This window comes from Barbatula barbatula (genome assembly GCF_947034865.1).
Source record: "Barbatula barbatula genome assembly, chromosome: 12".
Taxonomy (NCBI): Eukaryota; Metazoa; Chordata; class Actinopteri; order Cypriniformes; family Nemacheilidae; genus Barbatula; species Barbatula barbatula.
The window spans coordinates 438,245-465,816 of NC_136775.1; the positions used below are offsets into that span (position 1 = coordinate 438,245).

At 40.7% G+C, this 27,572-nt stretch overlaps 4 protein-coding genes across 4 annotated transcripts; 3 read left to right on the plus strand and 1 right to left on the minus strand.

The window, feature by feature from the left end:
* Positions 1 to 1,588: 1,588 nt before the first annotated feature.
* Positions 1,589 to 5,135, plus strand: tmem222a (transmembrane protein 222a). Its single transcript, XM_079469624.1, has 6 exons — positions 1,589 to 1,739; positions 2,046 to 2,130; positions 2,204 to 2,235; positions 2,309 to 2,405; positions 3,459 to 3,589; positions 4,403 to 5,135. The coding sequence occupies exons 1-6, from the start codon at positions 1,621 to 1,623 to the stop codon at positions 4,488 to 4,490; spliced, it is 552 nt and encodes a 183-aa protein (XP_079325750.1). The 5' UTR covers positions 1,589 to 1,620; the 3' UTR covers positions 4,491 to 5,135.
* Positions 5,136 to 5,525: 390 nt separating this feature from the next.
* Positions 5,526 to 6,856, plus strand: tpbg1a (trophoblast glycoprotein 1a; the record flags this gene model as incomplete). Its single annotated transcript, XM_079468967.1, has 2 exons — positions 5,526 to 5,779; positions 5,929 to 6,856. 2 exons carry the CDS (start codon positions 5,526 to 5,528, stop codon positions 6,854 to 6,856), a joined length of 1,182 nt encoding a protein of 393 aa, XP_079325093.1.
* A 6,451-nt stretch (positions 6,857 to 13,307) lies between these two features.
* Positions 13,308 to 18,990, plus strand: kdf1a (keratinocyte differentiation factor 1a). Its single transcript, XM_079470324.1, has 4 exons — positions 13,308 to 14,013; positions 15,130 to 16,162; positions 16,500 to 16,565; positions 17,320 to 18,990. The coding sequence occupies exons 2-4, from the start codon at positions 15,148 to 15,150 to the stop codon at positions 17,370 to 17,372; spliced, it is 1,134 nt and encodes a 377-aa protein (XP_079326450.1). The 5' UTR covers positions 13,308 to 14,013; positions 15,130 to 15,147; the 3' UTR covers positions 17,373 to 18,990.
* A 1,341-nt stretch (positions 18,991 to 20,331) lies between these two features.
* On the minus strand, positions 20,332 to 21,682 carry nr0b2a (nuclear receptor subfamily 0, group B, member 2a). Its single transcript, XM_079469434.1, has 2 exons — positions 21,012 to 21,682; positions 20,332 to 20,924 (listed from the first exon to the last, which is right to left on the minus strand). The coding sequence occupies exons 1-2, from the start codon at positions 21,532 to 21,534 to the stop codon at positions 20,683 to 20,685; spliced, it is 765 nt and encodes a 254-aa protein (XP_079325560.1). The 5' UTR covers positions 21,535 to 21,682; the 3' UTR covers positions 20,332 to 20,682.
* Between the last annotated feature and the right edge of the window lie 5,890 nt (positions 21,683 to 27,572).

Consider the following 27,572-nt stretch of genomic DNA (forward strand, 5'->3'; position numbering starts at 1 on the left):
ATTAGTGCATAAAGGTCACCAAAATTAAGTATTTGAACCCAGTGGCGGCTGGTGAAAAATATTCTCGGTGGGGCTGTGCCATACTTTTTTGTTTCCGTAACCATCGCAATAAAATTTAACACAAACTGCAGGACAGCAGTGCTCAGTGAAATAGTCAGTAATTATTTAATGCCAATATTAAAAAGTTGAGGCATTCGTACACAAAAACATAAACATCATGATGCACAAACACAAGCCTTTTATTTGCATTTAAACTGAACTTGTAAACAATTGACTATTTCTACATATAAGTAACATCTTTTGGAAAGGCTGTTGGTGCCATTGGTAGTAAATAGGCAACACTCCTGGTGTACCAGCTACGGGAGAAGCCGCGCATATACTGCTTCCCTTTTTCGCTAGCCTGCTGTTTGATTGAGAGGTCAGGTTGATCTGGGCCCAGCTCTTTCACCCGAACTTTCTCCGACAAAGTTCTCCTCTCAAACGGATCTTGGAGGAGAGATTTCACCGAGTTAGGGTTGGGTCTTGGAGGAGTAACGTCCGCGCTCGCCATTGTCGTTTAGTAAAAATGGCGCCCCTAGAGCCCAGTCCTTATTTTATCAGGGCTTGGGGCGATAAAATGATCGCCCTTCTTGGATTCTATTTAAGAACGCTGATTGGCTAAATTTTATGTCATACATTCATATCTTAAATTAGCAATTGGCTTAACTGCTACATAGACCCGCCTCCTTGGGGCGCTTTCTCTATCGCCCCAGAGCTGATGAAGCGGTCAGACAGGCAGAGGAAAGGTTGCAAATATGATTTTCTATCATATTTTACATGTATTACTGGGTGCATTCCATATTTAAAACACACAAATATTGACATACTGATGTTTTTCTCATTATTATTACTATTTTTGTTTTAATTGTTTTAATTTTTTTTTTTGTGGCTTAAGGGGGGCGGCGCCCTAGCGCCCTCTATTGGCCGGCCGCCACTGTTTGAACCTCATAATTAAATACAAACGGAGGAGAAAAACTGCAAAAAAGCTCCAGTTTAAAAAAAAAAGAACCTCCCCTTTCAACATTTGAAACTGTTCCCTCTCTCTTTGGTGCAAACCTTTTTGGGGTTTGGACTTTTTGTGGGAGTATCAGGAAAAGGTGTACATAACCTGGGGAACAAATCTTCATCTATATCCATGATCAAGCCTTCCTTTCACCTTCTTAGCATCTCTCTTTGACATCCTAGCACACGTGTTCTAGCTATTAGCAAAACTTTGGTTTACAACTCACTACGCACGTGTCCTGGTTTACACAACTTTGGCTAACAGCGAACAGTTCGTAAGTTAACAGCTATCACAAAATTTGACCAGCTAATGTCATTTTATTCGAGCGAATAAACTTTCTGGATGCAAAAGAGCAACGTTCCACTCCTTTTTTGTCAATGACAGTCTCAATAAGTTCTTTTAAATCATTGGTACTCGGTCAGAGTCACGGAGCTCAGAATAAGACGTCCGCATAGGTCGCCATCTTGAACCACCAATCTACCGACTTTTTGAGTCTTCACACAGTGCAACGTCATGACGTCACGACCCTTCCCGCCCCGTGGCGCCGCATCGCCCGACGTCATCGTGGGCGGCGCGTGATGGCGGATGTCAAAGAGATCGACACGATGAAACACTTTCAGGGAGGTTTCGAGAAAATCGACAAAGAAATGAGTCGCTATCCCTACTGCATCGTGTGGACACCGATCCCGGTACTGACGTGAGTAACGACCAGATCAAATATATGACGGGCGATGACGCGCTTCCTGCACAAACCATAACAAACGTCATCACGACTGTTTACGGACAATATTCATATACAGTGTCTGAATCGAGCTCCTCGCACAAACATCTGTATATATATATATATATATGCAACTTCCATTGAGGATTTATAGTTGTTATATACGTGCTACCATACATGGAGATGTTTCATTTCTCCATATACAGTATATATAATATATATATCATCTTACCTCACAATTGTGTTATAACACGACACATCGAGAGAGTTTTGTGTCTACAGGTGGTTTCTGCCCTTCATTGGACACATGGGCATCTGCACCTCTACGGGGGTCATCAGAGACTTCGCAGGGCCATACTTCGTATCGGTGAGTGTTTATTCAATATTATTATTTAATGTTGTTTATTAGTAATGACTCTGATTCATATTTTTCTCTTTAGGAAGACAACATGGCCTTTGGAAAACCAACAAAGTGAGTGAAAGGGTGATGTTGATGTTGTTGCACACACGTGCATCTGTGTGTTTAATGTGTCGTGTTGTTTCAGATACTGGAGGCTGGATAAGAATAAGGTGTACAGTGGAGGTGTTAATGGCTGGGATGTAGCTGTGAATGAAGCGTCTGAAGAATACAAATCCAGAATGGTGAGACATTAAAGTTCTTTGGACATACAGTCCGACATTTTCATAGGTGTTTTTTCATATTTGGGGCTCGTTTGTACGGTGTCACTTAATTGTCAAAATGCCTCTCAAAATGTTTGCTACGGATGCGAAATACGAGATTTTTTATGACGGACAAAAACGTTTGTAAAGAGGCAGTGTTGTTAATGTGATTGACACAAGGTGAGGTCGTATTTATTTTTATACGTGCGGAAATTTTGGACTCAATGCACAAAGGCCTTAACTCTCTATCTAAACATTAACTAACATGTGACAATACATTGATCCATGAGATACAGAATTACTAAAAACTATATCTGCAAAAATCATCAAATCTTAATGCTATGCAACTATACTATACTATAAAAGAAACAATATACTATAATTGTATATAGACGATTAAGGTTGCGCATGTGCACTTTTCTGACCCTAACGGAATTTCCAGTACACATCCACAAACAACAGAGCGCCTGTAAATTATTTCTGATAACAATCAAAAGAAACCGAGAAGAAGAGTTACTTGGCTAAACTTGTCTCTCCAATATTTTGACTTTAGACTGTGATACCAAGATCAACCTCTAGATGTCAGTGTACCGTACACTTTATTTAAATGAGTCCGAACTACAGGCCCCCTTCATCAAATTGTTTATTTAATCAAATGAACATACAACAAAATTCAACAAATCTCTTATTTAATACAATCTTTATACAGTTAAATAATAGTACTAATTAATATGAACATAAATAAAATAAAAAATATATAGTTATATTATTATTATATATATTGTTAGACACTGGCCAAACACAAACCGGAAGTTGAGTGGGGGTCATGGGCGAGCACGTCCGATGAAACGTACATTTGTTGTAGTACCTTATTAATGCTGATTTAGAGAGTAACAGGTGGAGTGTAATGAAATATCATATATTACAGGCAAAATATAATATCTATGGCTCTGTTCGACAGTGTTTTTAGGATAAAGAAGGCTGTTTTGTTTGTGTGGTTAATTGTTTTGTTTGTTTGTTTACATGTGTTTGCAGCACAATCTGTGTTGTGATAACTGTCACTCTCATGTAGCCATGGCTCTGAATCACATGTGCTATGACAACAGCTCTTCGTGGAATATGGTCAATCTCTGTTTACTGTCCTTCATTTACAGTAAACATGTCAGGTGAGTCTGTCTCATTAATACAATATTACAAACTACAACACAATACAATAACGCCGGATACACACAGCAAAATACAAGTACACTCTTAAAGATGCTATTAACCCAACCCTGTAGATGTGACTTTACATTACATAAGTGTAAAAACCACATCATATTGTTTTAGTTTTTATCGAGTTTGTATGTTCATTTTTCATTATTTTTATATTACATGTACATTTGTGTATTTGGGAGATGTTTTTATTAACAGTGGCATTGATGCTGTTCATCTGATTAGTTTGTGTGTCCTCTGGGAATTAAACCCACAACCTTTTTGCACAGCTAACACAACGCTTATCAACTGAATCCTGTCTCTCCTGCTAAAATGTGTTTTCTGTACGAAAGTATTCAATATGATGTCAAGCATCTCTAAGTTGTGGTATTTAATAATGTTTTTTTTAATGAAATCACATCTGACAGTTAATCACAGTGAATGAATTCACACGAGAGCTCTCAGTGTGCACGTGTAAGAAAACACATGTAGATTTTGGTCACAGGTGAGTGTGTCCTCACCTCAGACTTAATGATTTATCACCACCGTCCTCATACTGTATGTGCACGAACTTCCACTGGGACTCTCATGAAACACGCTCCTGAAAGAGAGAGAGAGAGACAGTAAATGTCTCACAAGAGAGTCATAAAAAGTCCACAAGGCTGCTATTGAGGAAAAATTCACTTAGACATTAAACGTCTGTCATTGTTGGCTTCTCTTTAGAATTCTTTATGTCCCAAGCTCAAGGTTTGTGTTGTATTTATTTGAAGATGCTCTGTTCACAGTTTCGTGGGGTTCCTGAAGACGTGGCTGCCGTTCCTGATGATCTGTGGGGTCATGGTGACGATCTCTCTCGCCGTACACCTGCGATGACTCGGATGACAGCCGACACACGCGTCAGACATGAACTGAAACACTGTATCACAGACTGTGCTTCTGACTGCGCTGAGAACACATGCAGACTATCAGTAGTGGATTACAGGGATCTTTCCATCACTGCTCAGATAAACCTCTTCGTGTCATGTAATCATATCTTATGAACTTTATTCCTGCGTCACATTGCTGAGAAACAGATTTTTCTAGAATGCTCAGACAGATTGATTTGCTTTTTATACACTCAGTTATTTTTGAATGTTTTTAATGTCATTTATAATATATGATTAAAGTCCACGTGAACCGAACTTTGCAATAGTTTTATCACCATATTTTGACGCATTTCTGAGGTAATGCATTTCATATTGAATATTTATTGAAATGGAATTTTAAATGAGAAGAACGGAGGACGATAGTAGTGCAATTTGATTGAATGCATAAAAACAGCGGTTGCATGTTAAAATGGAACTGGCAGCAGATTCACAGTTGAAGGGGAGGAGCATACGGATGGCCCGCCCAAACTGTCTAATTTACCTCATTTGCATTTTCAGATTTTACCCAAGATAATTAGGGCACACAAATTTTAAAAAGAGAATGACACACATTGATAAACTGTTTACAATAAACGCTGCAATATTTCATGATAAATTGGCATTGTCGTTTTTTATTTCACTGAGACTTTAAATATATACACATACATAATGTTTTATCTCATTCTATTTGTTCCCGTCATTCAAAAATTGTCTCATTAATATTTCCACCGTCATGTGTAAACAGGTGTGTGACTTTCTCTAAACACAAAAGAAAATGACTTACGTTATTTGTGTAAAGCTCCTCGCGGTCATGTATGTTGCTCATCAACTGATGGATGTTTAACGGTGAATATAAAGCCCCGCCCACATATATTCGCACGTGCTGGCTTTATAATAATGTATTATAGCTGCACGCGTGTCAGATGATGTTTACTACGCTCGAGACAGCAGCGCGTGAAGAAGGCGACGCACGTGCCGGATTATGATTGCAAATGTTTGGAGAATGCCGCCGCTGACGCTCGTATGCGCGATGCTGTGCGTCTCAGCGTGCGTCGCGTTGCTCTGCCCGCCGCACTGCGAGTGTTCGGAGACGCAACGCACGGTGAGCTGCGCGTCTGCAGGACTCTCCCGGATACCCGCCGCGATACCGCGCGACGCCACGCGCCTGAGCATCACCGGAAACTCAATTCAGCGACTCGAGCAGAGCGCGTTTGACGCGCTGCAGAATGTCACTCACCTGAACCTGAGCAATAACAGGTAACACACAAACTGTCTGTCTGTCTCTCTCTCACACTGTCTGTCTGTTTGTGTCACTGTCTGTCTGTCTGTCTGTCTTTCTTTCTTACTGCCTGTCTGTGTCACGTATTACGTGATGTATGATATATTTCATCTTGTTTTGCGTTTAGAATGATGGAGGTGGCCTCACACTCGTTCTCATCTCTGCAGACGCTGCGTTCTCTGATCCTGGATGACAACCGTCTGGTTCTGATTCATCCCGAAGCGTTCTGCGTTCCTGGAAGTCCTCTGCAGGAGCTCAGTCTCAGGTCTTCTCTTCATAACTACACGTCCCTGACGGATCTCATTACAGCCCTGCGCTGGGGTCAGCTCACACGCCTACAGCGACTCGACCTGTCAGCCAATCATCTCGTCCTTCTGCCTCCGGCTATGTTTTCCCCTCTGCCCAACCTGCAGCGTCTCCATCTGAGCGAGAACTCTCTGGCGGCCGTGTACAACAGCACGTTCTCCGGCGTGGAGCAGCTTCTGGAGCTGGATCTGACCCGGAACGCCATTCGCAGTTTAAGCGGCGAGGGTCTGCGAGAGCTGGAGCGACTGGCTGACGTCCGACTGCTCTTGAGTCAGAATCCGTACGCCTGCACGTGTGACACGGAGGAGTTTGTGAACTGGCTGAACTCTTCGAGGGTCAGGGTGGGTGATGTGGAGAAGCTGTTTTGCGCGTTCCCCTCGGCGCTGCGTCACGTCTCGCTGCAGGCTCTGAGCGCTCAGGCCCTGGGGTGTTACGTCAAACCGGTGGGCGAAGAGATTGTCCACTTGACCCTTCAGACGTCTTATGTGTTCCTCGGACTCGTGCTGGGATTTGTGGGAATGGTCTTCCTCTTTGTGGTCTATCTTAACCGGAAGGGCATCAATAAATGGATCACAGAGATATATGAGGCCTGCAGAGACGTGCTGGAGGCTTATCAGTACCGTTATGAAATCGACTCTGATCCACGACTGCAACGCGTCTCACAGGACCGAGCTCAAGGGGACACGCATATGGGACGTGTCCCGTCTGCTGTCCGTGTTGCTCAGATTCCATCTGATGTCACGTTATAACTGCAATACAAAGAACTGTAACATGTTTCTTTAGATATGTTTGTTGTGTTTCGGTGTGTAGATGAGTGAAAAGTGCATAATGACGTTTTTTTTTTTTAAATGGACCAAACCATCAGAACTATGAAGCATACTTTCCTTCCTACATCCGTAAGATCTTACACATTGAAAAAAACATTGACTCAATTCATGTGTAATATTTGATACACAAACACCGCTGCTGTAAGACAGCTGCCTGGGTTAACACTGCAAAAAATAACTTTCCTACTTGGTATTTGTGTCTGGTATAAATGTCTAAAAATTCTGGAATCAAGATGGATTTTCTTGATGAGCAAAATGACCTTTCTTTGTTTTAAACAAAAAATATTACATTTCAAGTGAATTTGCGCTTAAAGCAAAATAAATCTGCCAACGGGGTCAGAAAAATAATCTTGAATGAATTCTTTTTCTGACTCTGTGGGCAGCTGTTTTTGCTTGTTTTAAGCACAAATGTACTGAAATTTCATATTTTTTTGTCTGAAAATAAGACTTGTTTTCTAAGGTCATTTTGCTCGTCAAGAAGAACTTTTTTGCAGTGAATAATCTGTATTTAGGTTTAACACAAGAGTCTGTATCATTCAATGACAACATCTCTCTGTCTAATGTTCTGTGATGAATCTGACGCTTTCATAAGGTATATACACCAGACTCAAATTCTCCTCTCCGTACGGCCCCAGACACACGCACACATACACACACGCACACACCGACACACACACTGACACACACACACAGACACAGATTGTGTCCTCATTTTTTGGTTCTCACTGCTGGTTGAGGAAGAGGAGGAAGATGAAGACTTGGTAAAAATGGGGCACAATGAAGGATTTGGAGTGTTCCCTCTGTGTGTGTGAGTGTCTGCTGGGGCTCGCAGCTAATGACTGCAATTGATCAAGAGCAGACAGCCCATATTCATCTGTGTCATTGCTTTTGGCAAAGGTGTGTGTGTGTGTGGCATTATATTGAAATGAAGTCCAACCAAATTGTATTTAAAATCCTTTTGTTTCCACTGAAGCCAGTGTGAATTTCTGTACAAATAAAAATTTTGGTGGATATATGTAAATAAAAGTGTAACATGATTTCTAGACCTGGAAACAAATAAAATCTTAGAGATATTTACATTTACATTTAAGCATTTAGCAGACGCTTTTATCCAAAGCGACTTACAGATGAGGAAACATTGGAAGCAATTTTAACAACATAGGCAACAGAATACATAAGTGCATCAAACTAGTCCATTAAAGTCTAGCACAGTATACAAAGCTAAGAATAACCAGGTTAGTACGTTTTTTTTTTATAAAGAAGGAAAGGGAAGAGAATTAGGATAAATCAATCAGCAACGTGTTGACGGAAGAGATGCGTTTTTAGGCGTTTTTTAGACTCTAAAGAAAACGGCACGAAAAATGGAGCACAACTTTAAGAAAACTAAATTAGAGGTATTTCGTATTGCCTGGAAGGATAGTATTAAAAAATACAGGAAAGCCCTAAAAACGTCGAGATCTGCCTACCTTTCATCACTAATAGAAGAAAACCAGCATAACCCTAGGTTTTTATTTGATACAGTGGCTAAATTAACCAAAAATAAATCGTCAGCGACTTCTGATTCTGTATACCAGCATAGCAGTAATGATTTTATGAACTATTTCACAAATAAAATCAAAGATATTCGAGAAAAAATTATAACTATGCAACCAGATGTGAATCCCGCTGAACAAACGACTAACTACAGCGCCTCTAAGGAGAAATTACGTTTATTTTCTACTATAGATTACGATGAACTCTCTAAAATCATTAGATCATCTAAATCAACTTCATGCATGTTAGACCCTATACCTACAAATCTACTGAAAGAGATGCTCCCAGAAATTATAGATCCTCTACTTAGCATTATTATCTCATCTCTGACATTAGGACATGTGCCTAAAGAATATAAGGTGGCTGTTATAAGGCCCCTTGTCAAAAAAAACCATCTGGACCCTGGAGAACTAGTTAACTACAGACCTATTTCGAATCTACCTTTCTTATCTAAAGTTCTGGAAAAAGTAGTCTCAATTCAAATATGCTCCTTCCTCCAAAGGAATGAGATTAATGAAGATTAAGAGCACATCACAGTACAGAGACTGCTCTGATTAGAGTTACAAATGATCTGCTTATGGCGTCCGACCGAGGTTGCATCTCCTTATTGGTGCTGCTAGATCTTAGTGCTGCATTCGACACCATTGACCACAGCACGCTCCTACATAGACTCGAAAATGATGTCGGTATTAAGGAAATAGCTTTGAAATGGCTTAGATCTTATTTATGCGACCGTTTTCAATATGTAGCAATAAACAATGAGGTATCACGCAAATCGAAAGTCCAGTACGGTGTACCACAGGGCTCAGTCTTAGGGCCTATGCTCTTCGCATTATACATGCTACCTCTAGGAGATATAATAAAGCGACACGGAGTAAGCTTTCACTGTTATGCTGATGATACGCAACTCTATATTTCCTCGAAGCCTCAGGAAACACAGCAATTCCATCGAATAGTGGAATGCATAGTCGATATAAAAAAAGTGGATGAGTAGCAATTTTTTATTACTGAACTCGGACAAAACTGAAGTGTTACTTATCGGACCGAAAACTGCCCTACGTAACAACCAAGAATACTGCTTAACTATTGATGGATGTTCCATAAAACCCTCATCTTTAGCTAAGAATCTTGGCTTTATATTCGATAGTACTCTGTCATTTGAGAACCAGGTCGTCAACACCTGTAAAATTGCGTTTTTCCATCTTAAAAATATATCTAAATTACGTCATATGCTGTCACCATCAGATGCGGAGAAGCTTATACATGCCTTTATGACATCAAGACTAGATTACTGTAATGCACAATTAGGTGGTTGCCCTGCAGGCCTATTACAAAAACTCCAACTGGTCCAAAATGCGGCAGCTCGAGTTCTTACGCGTACAAAAAAGTATGAGCATATTAGCCCGGTTCTGTCAACCTTGCACTGGTTACCTATAAAGCATCGCATAAATTATAAAATCTTGCTTATTACCTATAAAGCCTTGCATGGTTTAGCTCCTCACTACTTGAGAGAACTTCTTACGTATTATAGTCCATCACGCGCACTACGCTCTCAGGTGTCAGGTCAGTGGGTAATACCTAGAATTTCAAAATCAAGTGCAGGCGGCAGATCCTTTTCCTATCTAGCGCCTAAACTTTGGAACAGTCTTCCCTGCACTGTCTGGGCGGCAGACACACACTGTCAGTTTAAATCTAGACTAAAGACGCATCTTTTTACTCTTGCATACACTAGACTATCATAATATATATATTTCAAAGATCTAGGCTGCACTAGTTAGATCAACCGGAACCAGGGACACTTCCAATAACAACTGATGCATTTGTTGCATCAAAGAGTGCAGAACAGTACTCTACTCTCAGCCAGTGTTGTCTCATTGTTCCAAGGTTACCAGAGCGGGCAGGATGCAGTCCAAGGTTACCAGAGCGGGCAGGATGCAGTCCAAGGTTACCAGAGCGGGCAGGATGCAGTCCAAGGTTACCGGAGCGGGCAGGGCGGAATCCATTCCCAGACTTGACAAATGCTGGATGAAGGACATGGCGACTCTACAAAACTTCAGTCGCTATTAGATTATTAATGATAATTTTAAATCTAACTTTGTTTTTTATTTTGCCTTGTTGTGCAGCACTGTCGAGCTTGTGCAGAGGCAGCAGTTTTTGTCAGAGGGGAACTGGAATCCCCTGGTTAGGCCTGGTCTCCCTCTGAGGTTTTTTTTTCTCCTCCAATGGAGTTTTGGGTTCCTCGCCACTGTTTTCATACTGTTCTGCACTGTTTTGCCTGGCCGGGGGGGCTGCTAGAATTTGAGTCTTATTTAATTAACTCTGCATATAGTAATTTATTGTGTGTCTGATATTTGACCTGTGTTTTGACTTCCATAACCTTTTATGTTTTACTTATAGTCAATGTTTTCTTGTACAGCTGCTTTGTAACAATGAAAATTGTAAAAAGCGCTATATAAATAAAGCTGACTTGACTTGACTTGACATCAGCTTCAGACAGAGGAGAAAAGGCAGGGAGCACACACGTGTCAGGGATGTGGGCGGGTTCGACAGGTGGTGGCGTAGAGAACTGGCTGCTGATGGCAGTAGTTTTCTTTACGAAGAACGATGCAAAATCAGCAGCTGTTAACTCAGATGAAGGTGCGGGAGCAGGCGGACAGAGGAGAGCAGAGAAGGTTTGAAGAGCGTCCAAGAGTCCGGAGAGTTGCAGATCCTTGAGTGGTAGTAATCTGTTTTTGCAGAGGTGACATCTACAGAGAAAGAAGAGAGAAGAGATTGGTAGAGAGAGAGTTCTGCAGGGTCTTTTGACTTGCGCCATTTTCTCTCAGCTGCGCGATGCTCACGCAGTACATCCGATAACCAGGGAGGCGACAGGGATGCACGGGCTGGTCCAGATGCAAGAGGGCATAGGTTGTCCAAGCAAGATGAAAGCGTGGAACACAGAGTGTTTGTGGCATTGTCTGTATTCAAAAGAGAGATCTCCTCAGAGGGAGGAGTGCAGAGAAGACAGCAGAGGAAATACAGGAGGGAGGGAGAGACCGCAGGTTGCGCCGGAAGGTGACCATCGGTAAGACATCTGCGATATCCGGAGCAGTGAGGTCGAGGGTGACGAAGAAGTGATCAGACGTGTGCAGCGGGGTGACCTGAGAGTGATGAGTGGAGCAGTACCTTGTGAAGATCAGATCTAGATGGTTTCCAGACTTGTGGGTTGCTGATGTGGAAACCTGTTTGAGGAGAAATGATGCGGTCAGGTTTGACGAAGTCAGCAGCCTGTGGCTTTCCAATGTGGATGTTGGAGTCTCCTAGTACCACCAGGGGAGTACCATCCTCAGGGAAGGATGAAAGAAGCACATCCAGCTCCTCCAAGAAATGTCCAAGCTGACCTGGGGGACGATATATAACTACAAAATGACTTTTAACAGGGTGGGTGATAGTAACAGCATGAAACTCGAAGGAGCTGTTGTCACACAAGGGTGTTATCTGATTGAATTTCCAGTCTTTGGGGATGAGTAGACCGGTGCCTCCACCCCTTCCTGTGATGCGAGGGCTTTGGGAGAAAGTGTGGTTATGGGAGAGGGCAGCGGGAGTGGCATGTTTCTGCAATAAATGTAAATGTTTCTATTTTTCCTTATTTACAAACAATGTAATCAAACAAAAATCATAAACATTTTGACTACCAAACATCCATATACTCCAAACAACACTATCATTTACATTATGAACATTTGTATTTGAAAATTACCTGTGATCATAGAAAAAACTCTCTCTCTCTCTCTCTCGCTCCATTGTTACAAAGCAGCTGCACAAGAAAACATATTGATTGTGAGCAAAACATATAAGGTTATGCAATTAAAAACAAAAAAAGGTGAAAACAAAGAAGACAGACACAGATTCAGATAGACCCACACACACGCACTAACACACACACACAGACACACATACACACATACACACGCACTAACACACACACACAGACACACATACACACGCACTAACACACACATACAAAACACTCCACACGACACACACACATACAAAACAGTCCACACGGCACACACACACACACACACACACGCACTAACACACACAGACACTCCACACGACACACACACACACACACACACACACTAACACACATATACAAAACACTCCACACGACACACACACACGCACTAACACACACAGACACACACACATACAAAACAGTCCACACGGCACACACACACACACACACACACGCACGAACACACACAGACACTCCACACGACACACACACACACACACACACACACTAACACACATATACAAAACACTCCACACGACACACACACACGCACTAACACACACAGACACACACACATACAAAACAGTCCACACGGCACACACACACACGCACGAACACACACAGACACTCCACACGACACACACACACACACACACACACACACACTAACACACATATACAAAACACTCCACACGACACACACACACGCACTAACACACACAGACACACACACATACAAAACACTCCACACGACACACACACACACACACACACACACACTAACACACATATACAAAACACTCCACACGACACACACACTAACACACACAGACACACATACAACACTCCACACGACACATACACACACACGCACTGACACAAACAGACACACACGCATACAAAACACTCCACACGACACACACACACGCACTAACACACACAGACACACACACATACAAAACAATCCACACGACACACACACTAACACACACAGACACACATTCAACACTCCACACGACACATACACACACACGCACTGACACAAACAGACACACACGCATACAAAACACTCCACACGACACACACACACGCACTAACACACACAGACACACACACATACAAAACAATCCACACGACACACACACTAACACACACAGACACACATTCAACACTCCACACGACACATACACACACACGCACTGACACAAACAGACACACACGCATACAAAACACTCCACACGACACACACACACGCAGTGACACGCACACAAACAAACACATCCCCTGTGTTTCCCTCTGCACAAGCTCGACAGTGCTTGCAACATATACATATATATATATATAATGTGTTTTATATTATTTCACACCATATAGGGTAAAAATCAAGTATTTGGTCATTTTTCTTTCTTACGTGCATTTTGTTCTTATTTTTTATATTCTGTGAAAATACACTAAAACTGAATGAAAAGGATTGAAGCGTCACATCCGCGTGACGTCACGGCTCACCTGAGTGTGGGTGTGGTTTACCTGTAGCCGCAGGTAAAACACGGCAGGAATCTGATCGAGCAGAGCGTCATTATGAGTCCGATCTGAAACGAGATCGATACGCGTTGTGTGTGTGTGTGTGTGTTCGTGCACTCGATGAATCGAATCAGATGTCGATGAAGCGATATTAATATCTCGGTAAAGGACCCGTGTTCAGGCGCGCGACACTTCCGCGATCCTCTCGCGCTCAAAACAACAGAGATTCATCTGATCCTATGCGGTAAGTGTCTGATACTCAATCCAATACACAACATTACACTGAGTGTCTGATCTAAGGGGATTTGTAAAGGTTTGCGAGCCTACATCACGACGTAAAGTCGATAAACGTTGCTCTTAAAGGCGCAGTACAATTAAACCGAATAATCGGAATAACACAAGTGTAAAGTTGTGATAAACTCCGTCTGTTTGTAATCTCAGATGAAGTGTTTAGAGGCCTGCTACACATTCAACTTGCTAAAATAACACAGTTCGACTAACTATAGTAACTTTAATCCATGTGTCTTTTGTATTTCTTCCTTATCCTCTTCAGTCTGGAGGTATTTCGAGAATTTAGAATACATGTAAACACAAACTTGATCATCAAGTAGTTCTCGCCCACCAAAGCAAATCTTCTACCCATCTTCTAACTTACATGACAATCACACGCAGCCGCTTCAGATTTAAATGCTGAAACACTGAATGTGTGTGTGATGTTGTTACTGCATGTTTACATTTGACAGACGTCTCTAAACAAACAGAGAGAGTCTAGATTGACACGCTCTCAGCAGTGATGTAGGTCTGGCGTGCAGCGATTTCATGTGATGTGTAAATGACATGTGTGTTCAGGTTTAGAGCGCATGTGTAATGCACATAAAAGAAGAAATGCCATGATATGAAGGCTTTTTCGCATTTATCGATTCTCTCTAAATACCACTCCATTTCAGTTTTGATGATCATTTTTCGTTGCTTTTTAATTCATGGTTTTAAATACCATCTGTTCCACTACAAATAAAACCCAAATGCATGGTTACCTAAGTCGTCGTTCTTTTACAGACGATAATTTTCCTATGTTGATATCATTGTCAATTCTTTTCTGTGAAGCTGCTTTGCAAGAACGCATTTTGTGAAAAGTGACTCTTTATTTCACTGACAGCGTGTCTCCTACAACAAAGAGATTCCCAATAAGAGACTCTTGAAAACTATTGGAAGTTAAAAGAAATAATGAATTGATGGACTCCAAACGTGAACGATTTTAAGTGCACCACTCGCATCCTCCTGCAGCTTTTGTTTTTCAAACGGCGTGTCATTCACTGCGGTTGTTCATGGTTGAGGTGACTAACGTTTGTGTGTTCTGCAGGTGGTGAATGTGGGAGTTATGCCTGGCCACAGCACAGGAACTCATCAGAAGAGTCATCCTCATGGCTCGGGCCGCTCTCGATCTGATGGCTGCAGGCAGGGCCGCGTTTACTCCAGCAGCACGAGTCAGGAGACGCACAGAGAGGCATACGGCGAACAGCCGCGCAGCACAGACGCACAGTTTCCCCGTAAGAGTCATCCTCACTATGCCAACGGACGTGGATCAGAAACCCTGGGCTTCATCCCGGGCTCAGCGGACTCTCCTCCGGTCAATACACAGGCCTGCGGCTCGTGCGTGTCGCTCGGCTGGAGCGGCTGTAAAGCTCTGCTGTGTTGCGTCCTCACTTGCGGCCTCTACGGCTCTCGCAAACCCTGCCTGCCGGCCAACGAGAGCTCCACGGACAACCCTTCCAAAGCCGAGGTTGAGCTGCGGAAGCCCAACGGCGTGGCGCTGTCCAACCCCACGTGCGGCGTGAGTCTGGAAGACGGCAAGAGCAGGCAGTTGCCCAGCTCCGGCAGCTTCAGGTACTGCGACGTCCACATCGCAGGCAAGAGGGTGGTGGAGTACCCCCTGACTTCGGACGGGGCACCGCGCCGGACCAGGACGACGACGACGACAAAGGGAGACGGCCAGCGGCCCATCAGCCACACCAGCATCATCTCCCGGGAGGATTTGGATCTGGATGATCTGGATGACGGTGGCACGGACATCGACTCGCTCATTACCAAAAAGCTCCTGGAACTCTATAAACTGCACCAGATCGAGCAGCTGGCCAAATGCACATCCGACTTGTCTTTCTCGCGGAAGACAAATGAAATCAGCGACCTGATCAACAGCATCGCGCACGACTACAACCTCGAGGAGCAGGAGGCCGAGTGTCGGCTGGTGCACGGCGTCATCCGCATCAGCACCCGAAATAAATCCTCTAAAGGTTATAAAAGCAAAGACTATAAAATGCAAGAGGTGAACGGGAGGAGGGACGGAACGCTGCCCGACAGCGGGAACGAGACCATGACCTTCAGCTTTCGTGATGGTAAGAGATCATTTCTATAGCCTGAGACTTTATTTCTGACGTGGAACACTGAAAGTGAACAGTGATCGGCGGCTGTCAGAAAACATCCAGCTCTTTGAAGCTTTGAGTGCGTAAGGTATATTAGAAGTGTTTATGGGCTGGAACTCTTGCTTGACCGGCCTGGTCACTGTTCGCTTTCATCATATGGAACATTATAAATAACTCCTTTTGTGTTCCATTGAAGAAAAAGTGGTATGGGTTTGGAAAGACGTAACGACACAATCTTCGTTCCTTTTATGAAAAGTCAGCGGTGTGTGACTGTGTTTCATTTGAACGTCATTTCTCTTTTCTCATGAAGAACCGGATGTACTGATGTCCGATCCGACAGACTCAGACGTGCGAGCCCGTGACATGAGAGGGAAACGTAAGTCCTACTTCTCCTCATTTCTGCTGTTTTGGGAAGGACTGTGTAATATTGAGGGAAAATGCGAAAGCACGCTAAATATTGCGATTTTCAGTACGACATTTCTTTATCTGAAATCAATTTCCATTGTATTAAAATATATGAACGAAATGATATAACCAACATATATTTCACATTATTTTAGGAGAAAGAAAGCATCAATATAACTTCTGAAATAAAACAAATTTGGCTTTGCGGATTGTTGATTGACTTGCGTCAGAGCACGAGCACGCTATCATGCGCATGCACGCATTTCCCAACTAGATACTATACTATCAGCATCCACCTAAAACTGTCACCATACATGACTTTTTTAAAAATTAAATAGATAATGTATGGCGAACCATCGTGATATACATATGCAATATTCAGGTAATGTCGATATATTGCACAGCCCTAGTTTTGGGGCAAGAATGTGGTGGCTGATGATGGTGTGGTGATCTTCATGTCAGTTGAACAGTTTCTGAACATTTTCAGACTTTTGTGTCTCAGATCTTCGCTTTCCTGCCCATCCCCTCTACATAAACTGTGACGGTCGCTTCTCTTCTAACCTTACAAACAATCTTCTCTCTCCTCCAGGCAGTTGATTCAGTGCTATCGTGTCACCTCCGTCTTTATAGAATGAGCAGGAACTGCTTCAGACCTTTGAAAATGTGACGTGATGTCTTTTAGAGTTTTGCTTTTATAAAATGTAAACGTGTTATTTCTTTCACAGATTACTACTCGAGCTCGGCCACAGATTCATCAGGTGCTCCGCTGTTACGCTAGCTGCCGTTCCGTCGGTTGGTTCTGCCCACCGAGTGTTCATCTGTGTAGGACGTCTGAAGGATTCACTCCTGTCGACTTCAGTGTCGTGCAGTTACATGTTGAACAAATGTTACACGCTCATCAAAGACTATTGTCAAGTATTTGTTCTAGTTTTACTTTGGTTAAGAAAAGTGGCGTCTGTTGTGTATTGATGACAGCGTCGCGCTGTGCTATCCGCCGTCCTTCAGTCTGATGATCAGTCTCGGGTCCTCTCTGTTCTTCTTCATGTCTTCATCAGAACTGAAAAGCCGCTTTTGTGCCGTGGAACGTCTTGAAATGCTTTGTAAAGATTTGTTGTTGTTTTTTTATTGAAATAAAAAGGGAAATTCCCCATTATTTTTTGTTATTTGAGCATTTTTAGTTATTATATTGGTTCAGTCCGCACGTGCACCATTTTGTCAGGTGATGTGGGAGTGGCGTCTTTCAGAGCGGATTTTACTCCAACATACTTCCACATGTACGTGTTTTTTAACCACAGAAAATCTCTCTCTCCGTCTTTAACGTGTAGCACTTTTCTCGCAAGATCGCATTGCTGTCGCCTCCTCCCTTCTGCTTCCCTCAGGTCACTGTGTTATGAACTTGTTTGGCTGGTTTGACAGTAGAAAGGAAATAAAATCCCAGTGTTTGGGGAGGAGGGGCAGAAAATTCCCCTTTCAACTGTCCTCTTCTTCACACCGTACAACCAAACGCAAGCAGTAATATCCAGTCCATTTCACTCCCAGAACATCATAAATCATGTAAAGTCTTATTTTAAGCACTTCAGTCATTCAACACTCTGAATGTGATGTTCACCTCGAAAATAAGCATTCACGTCACACGAGACATTTCTCAAAATATCTTCCTCACTGAGGAAAGAGTCACATACAGATTAATGACGACTGGATGTTTCTTTTTGACTGAACCGTCTGTTTTACTCGCTCATCTGAGAAATTCTTTATGAATGAATTCATTCTACCTCAGGCAGACGTGCACCACAAACACAAGATTGAAGTCGTTTGTCTTCTGTTGTGTCGGTTTGCTGATCAGACTACATTTGCCAGCCCAACTCGATATACAACACTGTATACAGTGTGAACATTATATCCCACAATGCAATGCGCCGGACCCCTTTTGACCTTTCTATGTGCTCTGTCGTTTTGCACGTTTTTTAATTTCTGTGATATTTTAGGTCATGTGACAGGAACAAGAAATATTTGTATGTTGTTTATGTGCTGTTTTTGTATTGTGACGTAGCAGTGGCTTGTATTTCATGACTTGTTTTGTTGGTGTTCAGCACAAGAGGGCGGCATCACATCACACCTGAACCCCGGAGCTGTATGTCAGTGTGATCATGTGATCTGTGACGCTCACTTCCCTTCATTACAGGGTTATATTGAATAGTGTGTGTTTTGGGAGGGAGAAGAGGTCCAGATGTGTCCTGCACCGGTAGAATGGTGATGTCTGATTGTGTTTCTGACCCTGGAACAGTTACTTCACACCTCATGACGTCATTTTGACCTTTCTTCAGAAATAAATGTGTAACTCATGCTGGTAAAGCGTCTGTCAATCTCTGAAGCTTATGAGCAGAATGTGATTCTACACCATATACTGTGTCTTATGACAAACTCCTCAAGCAATCGTAATCACGTGACCTCATCACAGAGAATATTTAAAGGGATAGTTCACTCAAATATGACATATCTCTCATCCCAGACATACGTGACTTCATTTCTCATTCAAACACAAACTAAAACTTTAAAATGGAACATTTTGAATTCATTTGAAGATGTCATGCTGAATACACAACAACACAATCACTACATTAACTATGAATGGTTTTCTTTGACAAACGTATGGTTTCATGTTGGAAGATATCATTTGTGTTTACTTTCTGTAGTTTTAACATGTGGAGTCTCAGATAAGAAGATAACACGGCAGCATCTTCATATAAAACTATTCATTTGTGTTTCACTGAGGAAATAAAGTCACATACATCTGAGAAGACACGAGGTCAGCAACTGAGAGGATTTTCAGATGTGGATGAATTGTTCCTTTAAATGAGTTTGTGATCTGATCACACAACACTATCGGTTCAAAGGTTTTGGGAAACTTGAGTGAAATGTTTCTCGTTGTTTTAAAAGACTTTGGATTGAAAGTGTGTGCTTCAATGTAGTTTAGTAGACAAAACATGTTTTTTATATGCCAAAACGAACATTTTATTTCATAAAGAAACGAAAAGGAAAAATAAGACTTTGACTTGATAATGAAGAAAGAGCAGCCAATAAGAGCACAGAACAGATGTTGTTTCAAAAGCATCTCAGTGCGAGACCTCGAGAAGCTTTCTGAGAAAATGACAAGAAAACATTTCTGAAAATTCTAGTCAAATCTCAGCGGTTAGAGCAGCGCTAGCAACACTAAGGTCATGGGTTCGATCCCAGGGGATTGCACATATACATACACATACCTAATGTAAGTCACTTTGGATAAAAGTGTCTGTCAAATGCATAAATGTAAATTTAGTTATAAAACATGGACAAAATATGAACACATAAGTAATGTTACTGAAGTATTTCTGGGGAGTATCTGTACTTTACTTGAGTCTTCATATTTCTGCAGACTTTTACTCTTCACACTTAATAAGGGTTTAATGTGATGCTTCTTTTGAAGATAAACAGCACATTGGTCCGTTTCAATCAAACCATCAAATGACGGGAATATTACTGTATAAGAGAAATGCAAGGAAAGAAAGAAGTAAGGGACAGACAGATTTGTTCTGATTTTGTTCCAAAGTTGTTCTCTTAGGGATAATATACAATGTACAATGTTTATCTGTGTTGAAATGTATATCCACGTGTGCCCATAGCATCATTGCCGTTCCACTTTCTTGACTCATTTCTAAGAGACTCACACATGACATGAACACCAAACCAAACGCAGCAAAACTAGTGTAAAAATAGATTTAATAATGACGAACATACAAAAAACATCGATAACTCAAAGAGGTTTCTCACACGGAGAAAATACACAGCTCCAGCACATACAGAGGTATTTATCTACAAGAAAAACTCCATTCCTGTACTTCAAAAACAACAAGTGTGCTACTAAAACACAGCCAACAATAACAACAACGCAAAGAAATAAATCACATGAAATAAAGTGTGACCTAGACGGCGTGTTAGAAAGATGCAGTGATTTCATTAAAGTGTGTAAACAATGACAGAATCTGTAACGTCTCTAATCAAATCTCAGATGTAACCCCTTCACAAGGTGCTGAATGTTCTGCTGACAGTCACTACCTGGTGAACAGCATATCAATCAAGAGATCCAGAAGATCCGCCTGACCGATGACGGGCCTGAAGAACAGTTCAGTGATGAGAGCGGGAGTGATGACCTTCAGCGTAGACGCGGCGAGGAGGATGCGGGCGAACCGTTCCGTGTCTTCAGGATGAGGAGAAACCAAAACCTCCTTCAGAGCCTGTTGAGCTTCATACTGCAGACCCTCCACAAACAGAGACGCCTTCAGACCCGGCACATCTGAAGAGCAAGAAAACAAACACGCATGTGAGAAAAACCCTTAGCTTTCTACAGTACAAAAGCCATGCGGGACCGTAGTAGACCTACCAGGATTGAATATGATGGTGCCTTTTAAGTAAGCGTACTCCTTAGGGCTCAAATCCAGACTCCTGAACTTCTTCAGACACGCTTTAAGAGTTTGCACGGCGCCCAGGGTGGGCTGCTCGCGTTCCGAGTCGCCCGTCTCGGGGCGGTTGAGGAGAATCTGTTTAAGCATGCTGGCCGCCGGAGCGTCGTTGACGCCGAAGCGGACCCCGTCCTGAGCCAGACCCAGAATGAAGAGCGGCGTCCAGCAGTTCTGCAGCAGAGACAGCTGATCTTTGGGCGGCAACTGTTGAAACGCAGGCAAACTCCTCATGAAGTGCATGGTCTTGACCAGCACGCCCGACGCCACCCGGCACGTGTCGTCAGGCGTTCTCAAACACACTTTCCTGCGCGTCTCGCAGCGGCAGGCGTGAGGAACCCGGTCGTAGTTGGGCGTGCTCGATTCCGGGCAGCTGAGGATGTTGAAGAGGATGGCGTTTGACTGTCCTTTAGTGTAATCGCCACAGCAGAGACATTCAGAATCCATGACGGAGTGCGACACGTGTGGACCGAAGCGCTGAGAAACTCTCTGTGTCTGAAATGAGCTCCTCTTTATAACAAGCACACAAGCGGGTTAAACTTCTGAACTTTGACCTACTCCATGTGTCAGATAAACAAGCACTTAGCACTTGGGTGAATGGTGATAAGGTAGACGAGATGTATTTCAGGTGAGGTGATGTTATCTCTAGCGTATAGTCATTGCACCAGGCTGTACCAAGCAACCAAGGACTCTTCAGGTATTCACTTATATGACCGCTATCGCCACAGCGGGACAAATGCCAACCGGAAGAAAGTGGAAGGGCAATGAACTTCTGAGACACGTCGAGCGCTGACGGTTACTTCACTGTCACATGACTCACATGAAACACGGCACACAGAAGATGTGACTCTACACACAGAGGTCGAGAGTAAATTGACCTTTAAATATTAGATTCAACATTTGTATTTGTCACACACACACACACAGTTACTGTATATATGAAGAGTCTCTGTTTTTGAAATGTTTTTTATGGTGCATTCCAATTAATATCAATCGAACCGCACTTGCTTTATTTGATTCAAGCCAGAATAACTCAAATCGATAACTACAGCTAACTTACACAATAAAAACATGATAACATCATAAAAAACAAGATTTTTGAAGTTTATTTAAACCCGAGAATCTCGTATACAGCCAGTGGTCAAATGAGGTTAATAACTACTGCTCGTATATATTCTCTCTATAACTGTGTGTGTGTCAAATAATAAATATATACATACTTCAATTGAACAACTTTCAGTTTCTAACAATCCAGCGTAGTATTTATTTCAGTTCAATTTCATTAATGCACCTTGCATGGTAAACACCAGGTATTTTAATACCACATACCAATACACGTCTTTTATTTTGTTATCTTCAAAATAGTGTAGAATACAATGCAAGTCGCTTTGGATTCTTTTTTCAAATGTATTGTATGTAAAGCTGCTTTGCAACAATGAAATGGTGAAAAATGCTTTATAATTCAAATTGACTTGACCTTCTCTAAAACACAGAATATCTAAAGTACTTTGATTTAATAGTGCTATGATATGACCCTGGACAATGTTTAACATATTCAATGCCAACTTCTGATTTTATATCGTTTTAAAACACTGACCATCTCTCACGGTCTGCAGATGATACACAAGGAAAGAATATGCACTCCAGTCATTAACGTATATTTTTATACATTATTTATAAATGTAGATAGATTTTGATAAGTTCCGAACTTGTTTTTATAATGCCAAGCAACTTACTACTAGACAACATTTAAAAGAAAGTTTATTTGTAAAGGCAATTTGATTATACTTGATTGAAATATAAGGCAGCAAAAAATCTTTAATGTGATCACAGTTTAGTGGATCAGTTATATTAAATACAACAATTAAATTAATTTGGTTCAAATGTTGTTAAGTTTAGAATGAAACAGATTGTTATGGTCAAGTTAAAACTATTGATCTGTAGTTAAAAACACAGTCTGTTGTGCTTTATTGAATATATTGAGTGAATTGTCTGTTGACGGCTTGTGAAATGAGAGAGAGCATTGACATGTTTTTGTGTCCTGGTTTATTACCTCAGCAGTGCCTAGCACAGAGAGGTGAAGCAGATAAGTGAATTATTTTATTGCTTTCAATCACATCAACAGGAGCTACTCGTGTAAAGCACTCACATTCTCATAATGACCTTCTGTTTCCACACACACACAACAAAATCACTCACAGTCATCTATCAGATGCCAAATCTATGAATCACAAATGATCGTAACCAGTTTCAGATTTCCGCCTTTTAATGATGTCTATTTAATGTCATTGATATATGAAAGAGCGCCTGTCAATATCCAATCCACAAGCACCAAGAATGACTTTTATTTGACAAGCAAGTGCGTCTGTTCAAACCCTGATGTGTTGCTAAGCACTTCTTTCAAATCAAAGACAGTATAAATATAAAAGTCTTACGCTTGTATAAGCACGTTTAATAGATGAGGCCCCCGGTGGCAAGGAATGAAGGGAGAAAAACACTTTGGGAGAAACCAGTGTCAGACGGGAGGGCCAGGTCTCCTCTGCCATGTTACAACTGCACACAATTAAAACTTATCAATTCTATGCTGGCTGTTATGTTTTTATAAAATTCTAACCTACTTTTCATGCGCATTTATATACATACAGTATATAGGCAAAATATATCAACATTAGTCTTTTTATAATTGTTGTAATCTAAACTCTTTTACTACTTCTGCAAATTCTTTAGAAAAAGCTTGTGTCATGTTTTAAACAGTATAATGCAAGAATATAATATATACAAATCTATAGAACAATCTGATTCATTTACAGAAGAGAAATGTGGCCAATTTGTGACGAGTTTATATTATTGTTGGATTAGAGAATAGAGTTGATGTGTGATTTATTCATTGGCATAACAGAACACATGAAGTCACCGAGCGTTTATCATGGAGCTGTAAATGTGTTTGATAAAGGGAGTGTTTATTGAAGTGGAGACACTCTGAGACAGACACAGAGGACATCCTCTTATCTCATGTCTGATAGTAACGTTACAAAACATTAAAGACTGACAAAAGTTACAACGAATCGTGTGCTTCAAGAAAGAAAACAGACGATGATGACATTTGTGACCCTGTCTGTATGAACCAGACTAATGTCTCAAAATGTAATTCTGAGATAAAGAGCATCACAGTTTGATTTCAGCCATTCATTTCATTAGAATACTAATCCAGTCTTACTCAATCAATATAAAAGATTTTATTCACAGAATGTTCTTTACATCTTGGCTGATTTTAAGTAGAAAACTGTAAATCCCCCAAAAAAGACTTTAGCTGGGTTTTCACAGACTGGGTCACGCTTTAGAAAATTGAGGTAGTCAGCGAGCTTTTGTTCTTCATGACTAACTCTCTTTTGGCTTAAATACCAGACTCAAATAAATGTCAAACTTTACTAAACTATTAAAACGTCACGTCAGGTACAGACTGGTCTATAAACATGCTTCTGGTGTTATGTGAGGTAAAACTCACTTTATATATATCTTGAGGGGGTTGAACCGTCTACGACTGCCAAAAAATGTTCAACTGAATTTATTTCAATGTATGTTTGTGGAAAAATATGATAATAGAAAAATTGAAAATCAAGTTCCCAGCCATTCAGGAAAGATGTTTTAAACATATTTTCTTTTTCATTTCAGTTGAATTTTTTTGAACTCCAAATAAGAAAACAAATGGAATATATTTCAGTTTTAATATTGATTATATTTCATTGTTTTCAAAGCACTCCTGTGTGAGGCAGAATGTATTAAACATGTATTGAACAGATTAACAGCTCTTACTCTCAAAGAGTGAAATATTTAAAGACATTTACATTTGACATTAATCATGTAGAGGAGGTTTTTATCCCGAGTTACAAACGGGAGAGCATTGAACATTTTGTCAATGAGCTAAACGACAGACATGTGATGTTGTTGACTTGAAGTGTTTGCAGTTATTGACCCAAAGGACAAGAGATCAACATTATTTCAGACGTGAGAAAGAGAAGTAAACACAAAAGATCACATGACATTGTCTCTCACGATTGATTAAATGATTCAATCGATCTCCAATTGATTTGATTATCTCAGGTTGTGTTTTTTCATCAGGATCGTGTCTTCAGACAGAAATACTTGGAAATAAAAAGGTAACTATAACTCGTATCCGTCCATATTATTTCATAGATTTGATAACTTGGTTATTATTCTGAAATGAATAAATGCATATTTATACCCTTAGACTAGACTGTATTTTTTCCTAGTTTCACATTAGAACATGAGGCGTTTGTTGCTTAATGACAATACCTTGAATCTATTTATATTTCCAGCTTTATGACAGTCATAAACATGACAGAGCTGTAAAGTTGAAGGCCAGGTCGAGATTCAAGAACGTTTGGTTACTGAACTAAAGTAAACCGTCTACAGTCAGGGCTCTGGGGAGGTCCGGGACCGCCATATTGGAGGCCCGTATAAGATGTAAAATAGACTTAGTATTATAGTATACAGAAATGTATTTAAATAATATTAACAATAATATTTACAAATCTAAAATTAGTATCCGATAAATACTGTGAATGAATTATTTTCTTAAGTGACTCTTGTTTCTTTGAAAACATAAGTGCTTGTTTAATCATCTCTCTAAAGGCAGCTTGGTCAAAAACAATAGGCTTAGAAATAACATTTCTTTCAGAAATAGAGTTTTAAACTGATCTTTTGGGGTAATTTTCCATCTCTCAATACTATGTGTGGCAAACTCAGAACAAACAGGCTTCAATAAGGTTGTTCTTATTTTTATCTCTATTCCAATCAGATACTGGTGGGTGGAGTTAAATAGACTTTAATAGACTTTTATAGTTTAAATAGACATTTGGATAATATATTTAGAACTGTTTTACTTTCTATTTGAAGCTACTTTGACTTGTAATATCATGGAACAGTGAATATTGCAATGAATGAAATATTGGGTTATTGGTTTGATGATCACCATCCACCCGCTGCGACTCTACACATATATACAGAAGAGAGATGAACACTGAGAAGATCAGCAACAAGATGCTCTCAGAAAATGTTATCATCAAACTTTCATATTGCTAATATTGAACATTACAGTGCGTTTCTGGGCTCTTTAGAGGGATTTGGGTCAATGGTGTGAATTGAGTGAGTTGAGATGTTGAGGTCAATAATGTTGATCTTTATTATGAACGTCATGCAGTGTATGTACAGTAGGCAGTAACACTGTTTTATTGTGTTTTGAGGTAAATACTTGATGCACAGATGACACTGACCTCAGCTTGAACCCTGAACACGTGCCATCCCTTCTTCATCTCTGTCTGCTGCACCTGACGCATCCGTTGCCTTGACAACAGCGGTCTCGAGCGTTTTCGATGAATTATTGTGGAATAAATTAAAAACATTATACAACATTAACAGTTGGATGCGGGTCTCCGGATGACTAGAGAACCCGCATAATGTTACCTCAACAATTAACATACACACAAAGTTACATTATATATCTAATGTAAATCTGAATGTTAAATGCAAAAGTGAAATCTTAATCCATGTATAAATGTAAATATTTCTGTTTTGGTTGGCGCTAAATGTTCAGCTCAAAATTGTATTAAGATTTAATATTTAGATTAAAGGTTTAATATACAGACAGCCGGTTGTTATGTTCAGTGTGATCGTGAAGCGGAGGGTCTTGTGTCTCACTGAAGGGCTTTATTTCATGATAACAGACGGCTGCTTGAACATTATTCCTCTTATAACTACTTGAGACATATTTGAGTAGCTCATTTTTACACAATCCAGACCTTCAGTGAGGAAAATCTGTTTAGTTTAGGTTTTAAAGTGAGAAACGACGTTCAAACATCACGAACAGGCAATTTGGTTTAATCATTTATCAAATATAATGTCATATGTTAGTAAAAGACATTTATAATACATTCTTGTGTCAAATGAGCCGTGTGATATATATAATAGTATTTACATTTAAGCATGTAGAATAAGATTGACGCATATTCACATTTATATACAGGATTTAGATTGAACTTCTGCATTTAACATTTAAATGTAACATTATTCAGGATTTATATTTGATATAGTATGTAATAAAAATGATTCAACTTAATATATTTATGTAAGGTTTGACCTCAGGAGCTACACCTGCGCATTTCTTCAGTTTCAGCACTGCTAAGTTTCATTTCCTTAAACAAATCACTAACCTTTCAAAACAAGGACAGAAACGAAAGCATGAAACTTCTGGAATTTCTTAAGCCAGCAAGACTGAACATACCACATTCACTTTATCCAATACAACCAAACTTAAGGGAGCATGAAAATGCACAACCGAATGAAGTATAGAGATTAAGCCAAAGTCCATTTCATATAAACCTTTTGACTTTAAAAATGAACCGTTCATTTAAGTCCAGTTAATCACAATTACAGTCATTTACTTTAAAGAAACTCCAACAAGGACA

Coding starts and splice junctions, on each gene's coding strand:
- tmem222a (XM_079469624.1), top strand. CDS start 1,621: ATGGCGGATGTCAAAGAGATCGACACGATGAAACACTTTCAGGGAGGT. Junction 2,236..2,308: donor GCCTTTGGAAAACCAACAAA/GTGAGTGAAAGG, acceptor GTGTTGTTTCAG/ATACTGGAGGCTGGATAAGA. Junction 3,590..4,402: donor ATTTACAGTAAACATGTCAG/GTGAGTCTGTCT, acceptor CTCTGTTCACAG/TTTCGTGGGGTTCCTGAAGA.
- kdf1a (XM_079470324.1), top strand. CDS start 15,148: ATGCCTGGCCACAGCACAGGAACTCATCAGAAGAGTCATCCTCATGGC. Junction 16,163..16,499: donor GACCTTCAGCTTTCGTGATG/GTAAGAGATCAT, acceptor TTTCTCATGAAG/AACCGGATGTACTGATGTCC. Junction 16,566..17,319: donor CCGTGACATGAGAGGGAAAC/GTAAGTCCTACT, acceptor TTTCTTTCACAG/ATTACTACTCGAGCTCGGCC.
- nr0b2a (XM_079469434.1), bottom strand. CDS start 21,534: ATGGATTCTGAATGTCTCTGCTGTGGCGATTACACTAAAGGACAGTCA. Junction 20,925..21,011: donor CACCATCATATTCAATCCTG/GTAGGTCTACTA, acceptor CTTGCTCTTCAG/ATGTGCCGGGTCTGAAGGCG.